This window comes from Microcaecilia unicolor, chromosome 2, assembly GCF_901765095.1.
Source record: "Microcaecilia unicolor chromosome 2, aMicUni1.1, whole genome shotgun sequence".
NCBI classification, from domain to species: Eukaryota; Metazoa; Chordata; class Amphibia; order Gymnophiona; family Siphonopidae; genus Microcaecilia; species Microcaecilia unicolor.
In genome coordinates, this window is record NC_044032.1 from 251,589,268 (window position 1) to 251,608,449 (window position 19,182).

A 19,182-nucleotide genomic window follows, 5' to 3' on the forward strand; every position below is an offset into this window, starting at 1 on the left:
GCAAGTCCCCTCTCTCCCTTCCATGACCCCCCCCCTCGCATCCATGCTCCTCTCTCTCCCATGTCCCAGCCTGGCCCGCCCTCTTCTCCCCCCCCCCCTTCGCATCCATGCCCCCCCCTTCGCATCCATGCATCCCTTTTTTTTTTTCTTCTTCGTTTTAACTTTACCTCCGTGGCGGTTCGTGCAGCGAAACGTCAGGGAAGGAGGCGGCGCTCCCGACGTCTTGCTTTCCCTTCGCTGTCTCCCGCCTTCTTTTGAAGGCGGAACACAGCGAAGGGAAGGCTAGACGTCGGGAGCGCCGCCTCCTTCCCTGACGCTTCGCTTCCGGATTTGTTTGGTTTGAGGCGAGGGCGGGGCAAAGACGGCTGGCTGGCTTGAAGGCTTCACACCACGAATCCGTCGCGAACCCTTCAGCCTGGGAGTGACGTCAGATGGCTTCATGGCTTCAAGGCTTCAAGGCTTCAGGCTTCAGGCTTCAGGCTTCAAGGCTTCAAGGCTTCACAGAATGTTGTCCTCAGAACGTTGAGGGTGCGTTTTATTATATTAGATTATAAGTTACACATCAGCATTTAAACGAGTTCTATAGCTTGCATAAGTGATTGTACCTAATTAATAAGTACATATTCTCGATGGAGAAGGGTAGTTAGTGGAGTCCTCCAGGGGTCTGTGCTGGGACCGCTGCTTTTTAACATATTTATAAATGACCTAGAGATGGGAGTAACTAGTGAGGTAATTAAATTTGCTGATGACACAAAGTTATTCAAAATAGTTAAATCGCGGGAGGTTTGTGAAAAATTACAAGAAGACCTTACAAGACTGGGAGACTAGGCATCTAAATGGCAGATGGCGTTTAATGTGAGCAAGTGCAAAGTGATGCATGTGGGAAAGAGGAACCCGAATTATAGCTATGTCATGCAAGGTTCCATGTTAGGAGTCACAGACCAAGAAAGGGATCTAGGTGTCGTCGTTGATGATACGTTGAAATCTTCTGCTCAGTGTGCTGCTGCTGCTAAGAAAGCAAATAGAATGTTAGGTATTATTAGGAAAGGAATGGAAAATAAAAATGAGGATGTTATAATGCCTTTGTATGGCTCCATGGTACAATCGCACCTCGAATATTGTGTTCAATTCTGGTCGCTGCATCTCAAGAAAGATATAGTGGAATTAGAAAAGGTGCAGAGAAGGGCGACGAAAATAATAAAGGGGATTGGACGACTTCCCTATGAGAAAAGGCTAAAGAGGCTAGGGCTCTTCGGCTTGGAGAAAAGGCAGCTGAGGGGAGATATGATAGAGGTCTATAAAATAATGAGTGGAGTTGAACGGGTAGATGTGAAGCGTCTGTTTACGCTTTCCAAAAATACTAGGACTAGGGGGCAAGCGATGAAGCTACAATGTAGTAAATTTAAAACGAATTGGAGAATATTTTTCTTCATTCAACGTGTAATTAAACTCTGGAATTCGTTGCCAGAGAATGTAGTAAAAGCAGTTAGCTTAGCGGTGTTTAAAAAAATGTTTGGATAGCTTCCTAAAAGACAAGTCCATACGTCATTATTAAAATGAGTTGGGGAAAATCCACTGCTTATTTCTAATATAAGCAGCATAAAATATATTCTACTGTATGAGGATATTGCCAGGTACTTGTGACCTACATTGGGACTGTTGGAAAGAGGATGCTGGGCTTGATGGACCTTCGGTCTGTCCCAATAGAGCAATACTTATGTACTTATGTACATAAGTATTGGAGGAGTGGCCTAGTGATTAGAGTGGTGGACTTTGGTCCTGGGGAACTGGGTTCGATTCCCACTGCAGGCACAGGCAGCTTCTTGTGACTCTGGGCAAGTCACTTAACCCTCCATTGACCCAGGTACAAATAAGTACCTATGCTGCATTGAGCCTGCCATGAGTGGGAAAGCGCGGGCTACAAATTAAAAAAACAAATGTCTCCTGAACTCTCCCAATTAAGTAAAGAAATTTGGCCTTTGCTCCACATAGCTGCAAATGAGAAAACGTACAGATAGATACAATTATCTAATCTGTTTCCCAGCTCCTGATATAAGTTTTATGTAGTTCTCAGCTCAGCTTTGGGAGTTACTCTTGGCTTAGTATTATAGTTCTGTGGAGACCCTCCAAGAGATCTAGTAAGAACTGCTGTACCATACTTCATAGAAACAGTCAGGCCAATATTCAAAAGAACCTCACTGGAGAGCAGCACCTGCTGAATGGATACGTTCCACTAAACAGGATATTCAGAGGCACTATGCAGATAGGGGATAATTCTATGAGGTGCATGCTAACATTTGTGCACCAAATATGGGCTTAAATTATTAGAATAATGGCATATACTCAAGTATGTGTGCACATGCACATGTAAATGCCAAAATTTTGCCTAAGCGCTATTCTGTAAAGTTGGGCATATCTCACCTAGTATGTATTTGACAGAAAGGTATACACAGTGGCAGAGTGGGTGGGATTTACACTTACAGGCATAACTTATAGAATATTATAAGTTACACATCAGCATTTAAACGAGTTCTATAGCTTGCATAAGTGATTGTACCTAATTAATAAGTACATATTCTCGATGGAGAAGGGTAGTTAGTGGAGTCCTCCAGGGGTCTGTGCTGGGACCGCTGCTTTTTAACATATTTATAAATGACCTAGAGATGGGAGTAACTAGTGAGGTAATTAAATTTGCTGATGACACAAAGTTATTCAAAATAGTTAAATCGCGGGAGGTTTGTGAAAAATTACAAGAAGACCTTACGAGACTGGGAGACTAGGCATCTAAATGGCAGATGGCGTTTAATGTGAGCAAGTGCAAAGTGATGCATGTGGGAAAGAGGAACCCGAATTATAGCTATGTCATGCAAGGTTCCATGTTAGGAGTCACAGACCAAGAAAGGGATCTAGGTGTCGTCGTTGATGATACGTTGAAACCTTCTGCTCAGTGTGCTGCTGCGGCTAAGAAAGCAAATAGAATGTTAGGTATTATTAGGAAAGGAATGGAAAATAAAAATGAGGATGTTATAATGCCTTTGTATGGCTCCATGGTACAATCGCACCTCGAATATTGTGTTCAATTCTGGTCGCTGCATCTCAAGAAAGATATAGTGGAATTAGAAAAGGTGCAGAGAAGGGCGACGAAAATAATAAAGGGGATTGGACGACTTCCCTATGAGAAAAGGCTAAAGAGGCTAGGGCTCTTCGGCTTGGAGAAAAGTCGGCTGAGGGGAGATATGATAGAGGTCTATAAAATAATGAGTGGAGTTGAACGGGTAGATGTGAAGCGTCTGTTTACGCTTTCCAAAAATACTAGGACTAGAGGGCAAGCGATGAAGCTACAATGTAGTAAATTTAAAACGAATTGGAGAATATTTTTCTTCACTCAACGTGTAATTAAACTCTGGAATTCGTTGCCAGGGAATGTGGTAAAAACAGTTAGCTTAGCAGGGTTTAAAACACGTTTGGCTAGCTTCCTAAAAGTCCATATGCCATTATTAAAATGAGTTGGGGAGAATCCACTGCTTAGTGGAGTTTAAAAAAGGTTTGGATGGCTTCCTAAAGGAAAAGTCCATAGACCATTATTAAATGGACTTGGGGATAAGCAGTATAAAATATTTTGTACTTTTTTGAGATCTTGCCAGGTATTTGTGACCTGGATTGGCTACTGTTGGAAACAGAATGCTGGACTTGATGGACCTTTGGTCTTTCCCAGTATGGCAATACTTATGTACTTATGTACTAAGTACCTTGAATAGCCATAATGGGTCAGACCAATGTTCCATCTAGCCCAGTATCCTGCTTCCAAAAGTGACCAATCCAGGTCACAATTGGGTTCATTTTCGAAAGAGAAGGGCATCAATCTTCCGACATAAATCGAAAGATGGATGTCCTTCTCACAGGGACGTCCAAATCGGTATAATCGAAGCTCGATTTAGGACGTCTCCAACTGCAGTCCGTCGCAAGGACGGCCAAAGTTCAAGGGAGCGTGTCGGAGGCGTAGCGAAGGCGGGATTTGGGCATGCCTAATACTTGGACGTCCTTGACCCATAATAAAAAAAAAACAAGGACGCCCCTGATGAACACTTCGACGTTTTCACCCGGACGTGTTTTTATTACGACTAAGGCACAAAAAGGTGCCGGAAATGACCAGATGACCACCAGAGAGAATCAGGGATGACCTCCTGTTACTCCCCCAGTGGTCACTAACCCCCTCCTACCCTCAAAAAGCATCTTTAAAATTATGTTGTGTTAGCCTCTATGCCAGCCTCAGATGTCATACTCAGGTCTGTGACAGCGCATGCAGGTCCCAGGAGCAGTTTTGAGGGGGTACTGCAGAGCACTTCAGACAGGCGAATCCAGGCCCATCCCCCCTACCTGTTATATTTGTGGTGGAAACAGCGAGCTCTCCAAAACCCACCAGAAACCCACTGTACCCACATCTAGGTACCCCCCTTCACCAGTAAGGGCTATGGTAATGGTGTACAATTGTGGGCAGTCGATTTTTGGGGGCTCAGCACACAAGATAAGGGAGCTATGTACCTGGGAGCAATTTATGAAGTCCACTGCAGTGCCCCCTAGGGTGCCCGGTTGGTGTCCTGACATGTCAGGGGGACCAGTGCACTACAAATGCTGGCTCCTCCCACGACGAAGTGGCTTGCATTTGGTCGTTTTTGACATGGACATCTTTGGTTTTGAAAATCGCCAAAAGTCAGAAACGTCCAAATCTAAGGATGTCCCAATTTAAGGATTTGGATGTCCCTGGCAGTATTTTCGAAACGAAAGATGGACGTCTATCTTGTTTTGAAAATATGAGTTTCCCCTCCCCTGGATTTCACCGTTTTGCAAGGACGTCCAAATCGCAACTTGGACGTGCCTTTCGAAATTGTCCCTCAATATCTAGTAGAAACCCAAATAGTATCCACATTCCATGCTACCAATCCCAGAGCAAGCAGTGGCTTCCCCCATATCCATCTCAATAACAGACTATGGACTTTTCCTACAGGAACTTGTCCAAAACTTTTTTTAAACTAGATACACTAACCACTGTTACCACCTCCTCTGCAATGAGTTCCAGAGTTAACTATTTGTTGATTGAAAAATTTTTTCCTCCTATTGGTTTTAAACATATTTCCATGTAACTTCATTGAGTGTCTCCTAGTCTTTCTACTTTTTAAATGAGTAAAAAATCAATTCATTTTAACACATTCTATACCACTTCATTCATCTCTTTTCCAAGCTAAAGAGCGCTAACCTCTTTAACCTTTCTTCACATGAGAGGAGTTCCATCCACTTTATCATTTTGGTCACCTTTCTTTGAACTTTTTCTAATTCTGTTCTATCTTTTTTGAGATACGGTGACCAGAAATCAACACAGTACTCAAGAGTTTTCCATCTCTGTACTAATAATTCCAAGCATCGTGTTTGATTTTTTGGCCACTGCCGCACACTGGGCAGAAGATTTAAGCATGTTGCCAACAATGGCACCTAGATCTTTTTCTTGACTGCTGACTCCTAAGGTCGATTTTAGCATCTGGTTACTATGATTTGCATTATTCTTCCCAATGTGCTTCACTTTGCATTTGTCCACATTAAATTGTATCTACCATTCGGATGCCCAGTCTTCCAATTTCCTAAGGTCTTCCTGCAGTTTTTCATTGTCTACATCCATTTTAACAACTTTGAAAAGTTTTGTGTCATCTGCAAATGTAATCAACTCACTTGTCATCCCCATTTCTAGATCATTTATAAATATGTTAAATAGCACTGTTCCCAGTACAGATCCCTGTGGCAGTCCAATACCATCTTTATGCTGATGACACCCAGCTTTACTTCTCCACACCAGAAATCACTGCGGAAACCCAGGCCAAAGTATCAGCCTGCTTATCCGACATTGCAGCCTGGATGTCCAACCGCCACCTGAAACTGAACATGGCCAAGACCGATCTCATTGTTTTTCCACCCAAACCCACTTCTCCTCTCCCTCCACTCTCTATTTCAGTCGACAACACCCTCATCCTCCCCGTCTCATCTGCCCACAACCTCGGAGTCATCTTCGACTCCTCCCTCTCCTTCTCTGCCCATATCCAGCAGACAGCCAAGACCTGTCGCTTCTTTCTCTATAACATCAGCAATATTCGCCCCTTCCTCTTCGAGCACACCACCCGAACTCTCATCCACTCTCTCATCACCTCTCGCCTTGACTACTGCAACCTACTCCTCACTGGCCTCCCACTTAACCATCTATCCCCCCTTCAATCCGTTCAGAACTCTGCTGCTCATATCACCCCTCTCCTCAAGTCACTTCACTGGCTTCCGATCAGGTACCGCATACAGTTCAAGCTTCTCCTACTAACCTACAAATGCACTCAATCTGCAGCCCCTCATTACCTCTCTACCCTCATCTCCCCTTACGCTCCTACCCGTAACCTCTGCTCACAGGACAAATCCCTCCTCTCAGTACCCTTCTCCACCACCGCCAACTCCAGGCTCCGCCCTTTCTGCCTCGCCTCACCCTATGCTTGGAATAAACTCCCTGAGCCCATACGCCAAGCCCCCTCCCTGCCCATCTTCAAATCATTGCTCAAAGCCCACCTCTTCAATGCTGCTTTCAGCACCTAACCATTGTACCTCTATCCAGGAAATCTAGACTGCCCCCAATTTGATTGACTGCACTTTTTTGTCCTTTAGATTGTAAGCTCCTTTGAGCAGGGACTGTCCTTCTTTGTTAGATTGTATAGTGCTGCGTAACCCTGGTAGCACTTTAGAAATAGTAGTAGTACATCTACTGAGGGTACTGAATGTTTTCTATCCATTAACCAGTTCCAGATCCACAACAGAACATTGCTTCCTATTCCTGTGTCATTTCAATATGAAAGCTCATCTCTAATACAATAAACTTTAATATGTATGTTTAAGTCCTCTTGAACTTGCTAAAAGTATGCACCACATAAAACATCATATCATAGTCACAAACATGTGAGTCCATGCATGCAAATGAATGTCTCACGTAAATGAGGGATTACTGGGTGCTCATATGCTCATCCTGCAAACTGTTTACCAAAGCCTGAAATATCCCATGCTCCCACCACAACCAGTTTGGACCAGCAGGGGAACCCGAAGGTAATGGGCACCATCATACTAATACCGTTCTGGATGGAAACAAGAACTTGAGATCAGGGAAATTACTTTGAAAGGACACCTTTGTTAGCACACATTTTACTTAGTAGAGAAGCTTGTACAGGGTTGAAGTGAGAGGGAGGAGGGCTTGCAATAAGGGAACCGTTGAGGCAGTTGAAAAGTAAACATGATGAGGAAAAGGAGTGAGTAAAAAGATCGAAACAAATATCTGCAAATCAGGAAAGAAAAACGGCTAAACAAACCACAAAATATTGCCCTATGGCAGCAAAGAAACTACTAAGTGCCTGTAAGACATCAGGCGGATGTCAGTTGGAAGAGTTAAGAGAAAGAGGCAGCCTGGTGAGCTGTTGACTGTTTTTAAAAAAGAGAAAGGGGAAGTAAGTGTATGTGTGTGAGAGAGACAAAGACACAAAAAGGAAGTAATTTTATTGCTGTGGGTGTCTTCTGGGAATTATATAAGATAAATAAGAAAGTAAATAAAATGAGTGATGAAATACTGAGGAACTAATTAAAAAAAAAAAAAAAGGTTTCTGTCATAAAATGTTGGCCACCTGAGGCCAGGAAAGTGAGGAAGCTGTATGAAAAAATGCATACACTGATCAGAAAAGTGTGATTTAAAAATAACTGTTCTGAGTAAAGGAAAGATTGATAATGGTATCTATAATGGTAAAATGAAATAAATCTGTGACTGAGAGTTTGACAGAAACAATGACTGTTTGTTAAGGCTATTCTGGAAACACAGTGAGGCAAAGGAAAAGAGTGCAGTGATCACACTGTATATTAACAGACTCAGTTAATGTGAATCCTCACTGACAGGGCTGTAAACCTGTGGTTCTCAACCTTTTTTTCATCATGGACAGCTTGACAGGTGATGCCCCTGTATGTGACACACTGCATACTACATTTCAAGGATCAACTGCATAGGCTTTTTCTGCCATATTTTCTTGGCCTGTTGTTGCATCTGGGCAGGACCGCTGAGAGGGAGGCTGGGGAGAGGGGAATTCCCTGGGCCCAGCCTCCAATGGGGGGGGACCGGCACCGGGGTCTGTCTCTCTCTTGCTCCTGTCAGGACCCGGGTGATTACATTAACATGATAACCCAGTCCCGGCACACAGGAGCAGGAGAGCTGGGGAGGAGCAGAGCAGTGGCATAGCTATGTGGGGCCAGGGGGGCCTGGGCCCCCGTAGATTTGGCCCTTGACTCCCCCTGCCGACGACCCTCTCGACCCCCGCCCCCCCCCCGCCCACCACCAACCCTCCCCCGCCGTCGCGAAGGCTTTGTTCTGTTTCTTCTGACGTCCTGCATGTACAATGTGCAGGACGTCAGATACAGAACGAAGCCTTCGCGGGAAGAAGAGGACCTCCTCGGCTGGCGGGGATTGGGGTCCTCCGCCAGCAAAGGTAGGCGACGGCGGGGGAGGGTTGGCGGCAGAAAGGGAGATCGAAAGGGTCGTCGGCAGGGGTTGTCAAAGTTGGTGGCAGCGGGGGGGGGGGTCGCAATGGCAGGGGGGGGTCGGTGGCGGTGGGGCGGTCGATAATGGCTGGGGGGTTCGGCGGCGCTTGGGGGGGCTAAAATATGCCCCCTCACCTCGGGCTCTGGACCCCCCTCCCGCCAAAGTCTGGCTACACCCCTGGCAGCAGACACACTGACACAGGAAGATAGTGGGCGGGGCAGCCTAAGCGAGCCCAAGTGGGGGGTGGCGGCAGCAGCTGCATCCAGAGGGAGAAACAGCAGCTGCGGTGGCCCTGCCCCGATCCCAGCTCTGTCTCTCGGCAGCCCTGCATCTGGGAATATTTTGACCTTTCTCTGCCACATTTTCTTGGTCTCTGGTTGCATCGGGGAATATTTTGGCCTTTGTCACATTTTCTTGGTCTCTGGTAGCATTTCCAGTTCTGTTCTGCTTTATATTTTGTTCTAATATGCCCTGTGAGCCATCCTGTCTGGAGTGGTCCACTGTCTTATGCTGCAATTGTCACTCATCTTTAGGTTTAAGTTTATCTCTTTTTAGCCAAGTTTGGATTATGTGTGGCAACTTCCTATTCTATTTGTGCTTCTGCCGGTTCTTCTCCCTGGTCTATTTGTAAGTATAGGAGGTCCTTTTACTAAGGTGCGGTAAGCACTAATGCATGCTTACTGCAGCAAAAAAAGCCTTACCATGGGTTGCATTGGGGTATGCCATGGTATTTTTTGGATGTGCATGGGCTATCCATACACTAAAAAATAAAAAAATAAATTACCACGCAGGGTGGGTCTGGGGGCATAGAGTAGTCGTGTTATGTGCTAATCGGTTAGTGTGGCAGCATTGCTGCACGTGAACTGACTAGTGCATGGTTAGTGCATGAGCTCTCACCACCTACAAAATAAGTGGCAGTAGGGACTCACATGCTGATCAGTGGCGTAGCCATGGGTGGGCCTAGGTGGGCCAGGGCCCACCCTATTTGGACTCAGGCCCGCCCAAAATTGTGGCACTCTTGCTATGGCTGGCACAGATCCTCAAACCCCCGCCAGCTGAAGATTTCCTCCTCCTCAGGCAGCCGGTGCTCTTTCAAACGGCAGCTGCCAGCACTTGCCTCGAGCTGACACCAACACCAGCCCCTCTGCACATGCTTAGTTTTCATGCATGCACAGCCTGCATCAGCTTGAGGAAAGTGCTGCTGGCTGATGTTTGGAAGAGCGCTGACTGCCTGAGCAGCAGGAAATATTCAGCTGGCGAGGTTTGTAGATCCCCTTCTGCTCTTGTATTTACTATTGTGGGCTTGCAGGTGGAGGGAGGGATGAAAGCAGAGCAAAGCAGAGCAGAGGGGCGCTAGGGACAGGGGGCGGCATGAATTCCATGCCCACCCACCCTGGACTCAGGCCCACCCAAAATTCACTGTCTGGCTATGCCCCTGGTGCTAATGACCATGCGCTAATAGGAAAATTAGCCATGGCCATTAATACTGGAAATAGAAAAATTGACTATTTTACCCCTGCAGTAATAGTGGCCTTAGTGCACAGGAATGAACCACGTAAGGACACGCTATGTGCTAAGGCCACATTTTACTGCAATTTGGTAAAAGGGCCCTGTCAGAAAAGCCTAACCACCTGCCTGGGGTTACCCCACGGCCACTTCGAGGGTCTATCCCCAGCACAGCTCAGGTCAGCCTGCACCTGTTGCTTGTGCTCTACACTAGCACCCACCTCCCACTGACTGGGTCACAACCACCTCTGGGTGAGTCTCCCACTCTCAAATTATCCCCCGTTATTTCTAGGTTACTGGAGCCACACTCCCAGTGGTCCCACTGTTCCCAGAAAGCACTCACAGATTTAACACACAAAACACCAGGATTATTTATCAGTCCACACAGGCAGAACAAACAAACTAATGTGTTTATTTTCACACTGAAGCAATTAACAAAACAATGTGCAATAAGCATACAATAACAGGTAAGTGAAATATGGATCAATTATAATACTAACTAAAACATTTGCATACTGTCTAAACAGTACCTGGGAAGATCAGGACATATAATTGTTCACAGCAAAGAGAACTCTTCTTCTTCTTCCAGGCTAAGACTGTTAAGTAGTAAGACTGAAACAACAGTCAGCAATACTGGGTAATTTCAAATTCCAGGCTAACCAGAGCCCTGAACAGTCAAGTTTCAAATAAAAACTGGTTGCATCTCTACAGACACTTCCTAGTATCTGTGTGCCAAATAAAGAAAGACGTCAGTCCTCTGTAACAGCTTTAAGCATAAACATGCATCATCTGCTGGCCAAACAGGATAAATATATATATTTTTTTGTTACATTTGTACCCCACACTTTCCCACTCATGGCAGGCTCTATGCAGTAGGCAATGGAGGGTTAAGTGACTTGCCCAGATTCACAAGGAGCTGCCTGTGCTGGGAATCGAACTCAATTCCCAGGACCAAAGTCCACCACCCTAACCACTAGGCCACTCCTCCACTCTTCAGAACAATGCAGAAAAATATCCAATACATTTTACATGCTTAAAACACATTTTCTTCACAGGCCCTTAGGTTTTTAAAGACTTTTTTCTCTTCTGCTAACTGTTTCTTCTTTGTTTATGTGTGCTGGTGGCTTTTTTTATGTGGCAGAATATTTTGTTTTATGGTTGGAGAGGGATTATGGTGAATTGCTTTCCTTCTTCTACATGTTTATGGGGTAATTCTCAAAAGATTGCCTCAGGCTAGGTGCCAGGATGATGTGCTCTATGGGGCCGTTTACCTAAAGGGTTGGTGTGACACAACAGGCTTACCATGCGCCAATCTGGAACTACCGCTGGGCTACCACAGGAGCCCGGCAGTAGTTCTAACCCCCAGCACGCCATTTCCAGTGCTTCAAAAATAGTTTCTACTTTTGTAGCACCGGCTTACCCAGCAGTAATTGGGCAGTGTCGCACGCTGCCCAGTTACTGCCAGGTTAGCGCGGGAGCCCTTACTGCTACCTTACAGCCAGAACCCACTCCATACTTGTCACAGGAGGGACTAAGATGTACAGTGGCTTTACTTGCTGCTGGTCTCCTGCCTGTTGGCCACCCTGCACTGCCTCTATTTTCTTTTTCCTCACAGTGTCAATGTGAGCAGACATCTGATTTTTCACATTTCCACTGGGAGCTTCAGTGGTTGGTACTTTCCTCTTACACAAATATTACCTCAGTTTGGCCAGCGGCTAACAGGGAATTGCATATCATCTTCTTCATTCTTCTACACTAGCAGCCCTAGATTTCTTGAGAGCATCAATCAACAGCACTCCTCTGATTCTACCACCATTTCCATGTCTACCCCTCTAAGCAGCATGATTCAATCAGATTAGATTATAATCTGTATTGAACATTGACTGTCTCTCATAGATATAACTTTACAGGGATGCATAGCTCTGATTCTCTGATTGTGCTTTAAAATCATAAGTAATAATTAGTACCAATGACATAGGAAAATGTGGGAGAGAGGTTCTGGATGCCAAATTTAGGCTCTTAGGTAGAAAGCTCAAATCCAGAACCTCTAGGGTAGCATTTTCTGAAGTGCTACCCGTTCCACGCGCAGGGCCCAAGAGACAGGCAGAGCTCCAGATCAGGGGCGTAGCCAGACTTTGGTGGGAGGGGGGTCCAGAGCCCGAGGTTAGCACCCCCCCGCGGCGGCGCCAACCCCCCCTCGCCGTTGCCGACCCCCCCCCCCCCCCGCCACCGCCACCACCACCTTGACCCCCCTGCTGACAACCCTCTCGACCCCCCCTCCTCCCCCGCTGTCGCTGTTGCCTACCATTGCTGGTGGGAGACCCCAACCCCCGCCAGCCGAGGTCCTCTTCTTCCTTCGTTCTGTTTCTGAATCTGACATCAGACGCACAGAAACAGAACAAAGCCTTGCGATCTGCAGGGCTTCATTCTGTTTCTGTGAGTCTGACATCCTGCACATTGTACGTGCAGGACGTCAGAAACAGAACAAAGGAAGAAGAGGACCTTGGCTGGCGGGGGTTGGGGTCCCCCGCCAGCAAAGGTAGGGTTGACGGCGGGTTGGTGGCAGGAGGGGGGTTGAGAGGGTCATCAGCAGGGGGTCCAGGGCCAAATCTACAGGGGCCCAGGCCCCCATGGCCCCACGTAGCTATGCCCCTGCTCCAGAGTCTCAATGTGTGAACGAGACGATGGTGCAGGGAGGAGGGTTTTAGATTTGTTAGGAACTGGGCAACATTCTGGGGAAGGGGGAGCCTATTCCAACAGGATGGGCTCCACCTTAACCAGGGTGGGACCAGGCTGCTGGCATCAGCGTTTAAAAAGAAGATAGAGCAGCTTTTAAACTAGAGACTGGGGGAAGGCCGACAGTCGCTCAAAAGCACATGGTTTGGAATAAGGTATCTTTTAAAGATATCATCAAAACAGGGAAGATAGGGTATCCCGATAGTGAGATTGCAAAAGAGGCCGTAGTAGATCAAGTGTCCTTAAATTACAATAAAAATCAGACAAAAGATTGCAATTTAATACAGTCAAGTACTGAGCATGATGTAAATAGGAACAAAAAACATAGTTTGAAAAGTCTAAATGCAAATGCCAGAAGCCTAAGAAATACGATGGGAGAGTTAGAATATATTGCACTAAATGAAAAATTAGATATAATAGGAATCTCTGAGACCTGGTGGAAGGAGGATAACCAGTGGGACACTGTCATACCGGGGTACAATTTATATCGTAGTGATAGGGTGGATCGAATTGGTGGAGTGGTAGCACTGTATGTTAAGGAAGGCCTTGAATCAAACAGATTGAAAATTCTACAGGAAACAAAACACATCTTGGAATCCCTGTGGATTGAAATTCCATGTGTAAAGGGGAAAAGGATAGTGATAGGAGTGTACTACTGTCCACCTGGCCAGGATGAACAGACAGATGTAGAAATGTTAAAGGAAATTAGGGAGGCTAACAAACTGGGCAACACGATAATAATGGGTGATTTCAATTACCCCGATATTGACTGGGTAAATATAACATCAGGGCATGCTAGGGAGGTAAAATTCCTTGACAAAATCAAGGATTGCTTTATGGAGCAGCTGGTACAGGAGCCGACAAGCGAAGGAAAAATTCTAGACCTAGTCCTTAGTGGAGCTCATGATCTGGTGCAGGAAGTAATGGTGATGAGGCCACTTGATAACAGTGATCATAATAGGATCAGATTTGATATTAGCTTTGGAGTAAGTATACACAGGATATCCAAAACATTAGCATTTAACTTTCAAAAAGGAGAATATGGTAAAATGAGTAGAACGGTGACAATAAAAACTTAGCGGAGCGGCTGTGAGGGTCAAAAATTTACATTACGTATGGATGCTGTTCAAAAATACCATCCTGGAAGCCCAGGCCAAATATATTCCGTGTATTAAAAAAGGAGGGAGGAAGACCAAATGACAGCCGGCATGGTTGAAAAGTGAGGTGAAGGAAGCTATTAGAGCTAAAAGAAAATCCTTCAGAAAATGGAAGAAGGAACCAATTGAAAATAACAAGAAACAGCATAAGGAATGTCAAGTCAAATGCAAAGCGTTGATAAGGAAGGCAAAGAGGGACTTTGAAAAAAGGATTGTGTTAGAGGCAAAAACATATAGTAAGAATTTTTTTAGGTATATTAAAAGCAAGAAGCCGGCAAAAGAATCGGTTGGAGGAGTAAAAGGGGTGATCAAGGAAGACAAAGCCATAGCGGAGAGATTAAATGAATTCTTTGCTTCGGTCTTCACCGAAGATTTGGGAGTGCCAGAAATGGTATTTGAAGCTGACAAGTCGGAGAAACTGAATGAAATCTCTATAAACATAGAGGAAGTAATGGGGCAATTTGACAAATTGAAGAGTAGCAAATCTCCTGGACCGGATGGCATTCATTCCAGAGTGCTGATAGAATTGAAAAATGAACTGGTGGAGCTATTGTTAGTAATATGGAAATTACCTTTAAAATCGAGCATGGTACCAGAAGATTGGAGGGTAGCCTATGTAACGCCGATATTTAAAAAAGGTTCCAGAGGGGATCCAGGAAATTATAGACCGGTGAGCCTGACGTTGGTGCCAGGTAAAATGGTAGAGACTATTATAAAGAACAAAATTACAGAGCATATTCAAAAGCATGGGTTAATGAGACAAAGCCAGCATGGATTTAGTGAAGCAAAATCTTGCCTCACCAATTTATAACATTTCTTTGAAGGGGTGAACAAACATATGGATAAAGGGGAGCCAGTTGATATTGTGTATCTGGATTTTCAAAAGGCGTTTGACAAAGTACCTCATGAAAGACTCCAAAGGAAATTAGAGAGTCATAGGATAGGAGGTAGTGTCCTAATGTGGATTAAAAACTGGTTAAAGGATAGAAAACAGAGAGTAGAGGTAAATGGTCAGTATTCTCAATGGAGAAGGGTGGATAGTGGAGCTCCTCAGGGGTCAGTGCTGGGACCACTGCTTTTTAACGTATTTAGAAATGATCTAGAGATGGGAGTAACTAGTGAGGTAATTAAATTAGCTGGTGACACAAAGTTATTCAAAGTGAGCAAGTGCAAAGTGATGCATGTGGGAAATAGGAACCAGAACTATAGCTACGTAATGCAAGGTTCCACATTAGGAGTCACAGACCAAGAAAGGGATCTTGGTGTCATTGTTGATGATTCGTTGTAATGCTCTGCTCAGTGTGCTGCAGTGACTAAGAAAGCAAAAAGAATGTTAGGTATTATTAGGAAAGGAATGGAAAACAAAAGTGAGGACATTATAATGCTTCTGTATCGGTCCATGGTACGACTGCACCTTGAATATTGTGTTCAATTCTGGTCGCTGCATCTCAAAAAAGATATAGTGGAATTAGAAAAGGTACAGAGAAGGGCGATGAAAATGATAAAGGGGATGGGACAACTTCCTATGAGAAAAGACTGAAGCATCTAGGGCTCTTCAGCTTGGAGAAGAGACAGCTGAGGGGAGATATGATAGAGATCTATAAAATAATGAGTGGAGTGAAACAGGTAGACGTGAATCGTTTGTTTACTCTTTCCAAAAATACTAGGACAAGGGAGCATGCAATGAAGCTACAAAGTAGTAAATTTAATATGAATCAGAGAACATTTTTCTTCACTCAACGTGTAATTAAACTCTGGAATTCGTTGCCAGAGAATGTCGTAAAGGCGGTTAGCTTAGCGGGGTTTAAAAAGGGTCTGGATGGCTTCCTAAAAGAAAAGTCCATAGACCATTATTAAATTGACTTGGGAAAATCCACTGCTTATTTCTGGGATAAGCATCATAAAATGTGTTGAGCTTTTCTGGGATCTTGCCAGGTATTTATGACCTGGATTGTCCACTGGGCTTGATGGACCTTTGGTCTGTCCCAGTTTGGCAATACTTATGTACTTATTAGAGGCTAACCAAATTTAGGTTTTGGTTTTGGATTTGGCACCGAAACAGCACAAAATCCAGGTTCAGGTTTCTGCTGAAAATGCCTGTGCATTTTAGACAGAAACCTGAAACAGTAGACTCGTCTTCACCCCTGCCGCTGCTGCTGCGGGCCAGCCTCCCCCACACACCCTGAGAGAAAGGAGGTCCCCCCTCCTAGGCCATCTACCACACCACCTTCCTCACCTTTCTCCCCCCACCACAGTAGGCCCTCAATGAGCCTACTTTGTAAAGGCCCTGGTGGTGTGTTGTGGTTCCTTCGGGGCAAGAGCATCCTGAATTCCTCCTTCCTCCATGCTTAAATAATGGTGGCCATGACTTCCAACGGCAGCATCATGAGACTATTGTGACAGATTGCAGCTGCTCAGGCCATTCCCAATTCCAAAATGGTGGCCGTGACCTCCCACAGCAGTCTCGCAAGGTTGCAGCAGGAAGTCATGGATGTTATTTTTTCAGCATAGCTGATAAAGGCAGTAGCAATTTGGGATTTTCCTTCCAGGAAGACACCACTACACCACCAGGGTCTTTACAAAGTAGGCCCAGGAGGGCCTACTGCGGAGAGGAGGAGGAAGGCGAGGAGGGTGGAGTGGTAGACAGCCCGGGAGGGGGGAACATGCTTTCTATCAGGGAGGTGGGAGGAGGCTGGCATGCGGCAGAAGCAGTAGAAGGAACAGACCCACAGTTTCAGTTACAGCCAAAACCGAGCCTTGGATTTTGGTCAAAGATTCGTTTTCAGCCAGAACCAAAACCACTGGTTTTGGTCATCCTCTATAGAAGATGGTGGTCTGCTTACCCCTGTCTACATCATTTCTCTGCACTTTTTGGGTTATTTTATCTCTGACTTGACTATATACTAGAAACATTGAATTTGAGAGATTTTTAAAAGTTACTTTTCTGTGAAACTGAGTCAAAAACAATGTTGCCAGTCTCTCTTGAAGCCCTGACTTTGCCACTTCTTTTTGACTATGCAGTCTATTTTGACTCTACAGCCACTGAGCCATAGATATTTTTAAATTTCACTTTTTATGACAATTAAACAGAAACAGTGCTGCCTGTCTCTCTCAGAGATCAATCTTGATCTCTTGATTGTTTATGTATTTTTATACCTTTTCATCTTCAACAAAGTAACTTTCTGAAGCCACCTCCTTTCTTCCACCTGCTTTTTATGAAGGCACAGAGAAAAAGGTGCTGGATTTCTACAATTTGTTTTCAGTTTTCTGCTGAGCTGATGACATCATCAGCCATGAGATTTGGGAGAAAGGAGATGGATATAGTGATAGGCTTGTTTGACTGCTTGTCAAAATGCATCAACATGATAAATGAAATTATTCATGCATTTTCTTTATTCTCCTCTTCCAAAACCGGTTGTGCTGTATCAACACCACAGACTCTAGCAGGGTCAAAAATAAAAAAAAACACAAATGAGTTGGGTCATTCTGGCACCACAGTCATTCAGTTCATTTAAAGGTACAAAAATCAAAATTGCCCTGATTCATCTGATGCTATCATTGTTTTATAAAAATGCATATCTTTATCAAGTTATATTCATGGGTGATAGAAACCTATTGTCAGATTTACTGATTACAATTTTCAGAATCTAAAAAGCACATAAAATCCATTCTATTAGATAAAATGGATCATACAATCACTAATGTCATTCAGATCTGGTTGTTATATATTGCTTTCTTTGAATCTTTGAGTCCATTTCCTTAAATATTGTGATGATATTTGCTAGTGAGGACTTTCTTCAGAGCTTCCTTGACTTCATTGTTCCTCAGGCTGTAGATAAGGGGATTCAGCATGGGTGTCAACACAGTGTACATAAGGGAGACTAGTTGATCCTGGTCAGAGGAATCAAGAGGGGTAGGTCTCATGTACATGAAAAGAAGAGTTCCAAAAAATATGCTGACTACAATGACATGAGATGCACAGGTGGAAAAGGCCTTCCACCGTCCTTGGGTAGAAGGAATCTTTACTATAGCTGAAACGACCCATATGTATGTTATTACAATGAACAAGCATGGAAGAAGGCCAATCAAAACACCTGCTAGGGTCAACAGGGCCTCGTTGACAGTAGTGTCTGCACAGGCAAGCTTAAGAAGTTGTGGAATGTCGCAGAAGAAGTTCATGATGGTCTTGGGCCCACAAAAGGGCAACCTGGAAGTCATGATGATCACTGCCATGGAATTCAGGAAGCCACTGAGCCAGCAGATGCCTGCCAGGGACATACAGACAGTTCTATTCATCACAATACTGTAATGCAGTGGCCTGCAGATGGCTGCATACCTGTCATAAGCCATAATTGTCAAGAGTAAACACTCTACCACACCTATAAAGTGCAAGAAGTAAATCTGCGCTAAACAACCAGGAACTGAAATCCACTTTGTCCGTTCTAGGGCAACACCAAGTATGGTGGGAAAGGTGACTGAGGTATAGATGATCTCTACCAAGGACAGGTTGCAGAGGAAGAAGTACATGGGAGTGTGCAGGCGGGAGTCCAATTTGACAATAGTGATGATGAGAGAGTTTCCTACCTGGCTCATAATATAGATGATCAACAACAGCATGAAGAGGAGCTTTGGGTAATGCAGAAGACTTATATGTCCCACTAGGAGAAATTCTTTAACAAATGTTTCATTTTCCACATTCATTACTCCAAATGTCACACCTTTGAAAGGGATAAAATGATGTCAGGGGTGGCAATGTATAAACACTTATTAAACTGAAGGACCACAAGACCCTTCATCATTCACCACTCTTTTTTTTAATAGGAACTTACTTTCCCTCTTTGTGCCCAAACATTTTCCGGATAGGGGACCCTGAATTATCATATACAATGCTGTAAAGATGCTTGATGTTACTAAAATCATAAATAGAGATAATACATAATCTTGGATCATCAGATAAAGATCTTGATTTCACACGTGTCTGGTTGTATCTCACAAGCAGTATGGGCCTCACCCATTGAAAAAATGAGAAATCTCTCAGGGGCAGCGTTACTAACATATGCTACTCTTGTGTTATTTTACCACGATCTTGTGCTGTTTTTTTCACTAGTCCCATTGTATGCAGTGAATCTTAATGGTAGTTACTAAAATCTGGGATTAACAGTAAAATAACATATAACAGGAACCCTTTGT

The 19,182-nt window shown here is 44.5% G+C and overlaps 1 protein-coding gene across 1 annotated transcript; it reads right to left on the bottom strand.

Annotated features, from left to right (window-relative positions):
• Window positions 1-17,751: 17,751 nt before the first annotated feature.
• LOC115461985 (olfactory receptor 2G6-like) lies at window positions 17,752-18,693 on the bottom strand. The gene has a single exon (XM_030192034.1). It carries the CDS (start codon window positions 18,691-18,693, stop codon window positions 17,752-17,754), a length of 942 nt encoding a protein of 313 aa, XP_030047894.1.
• Window positions 18,694-19,182: the final 489 nt, after the last annotated feature.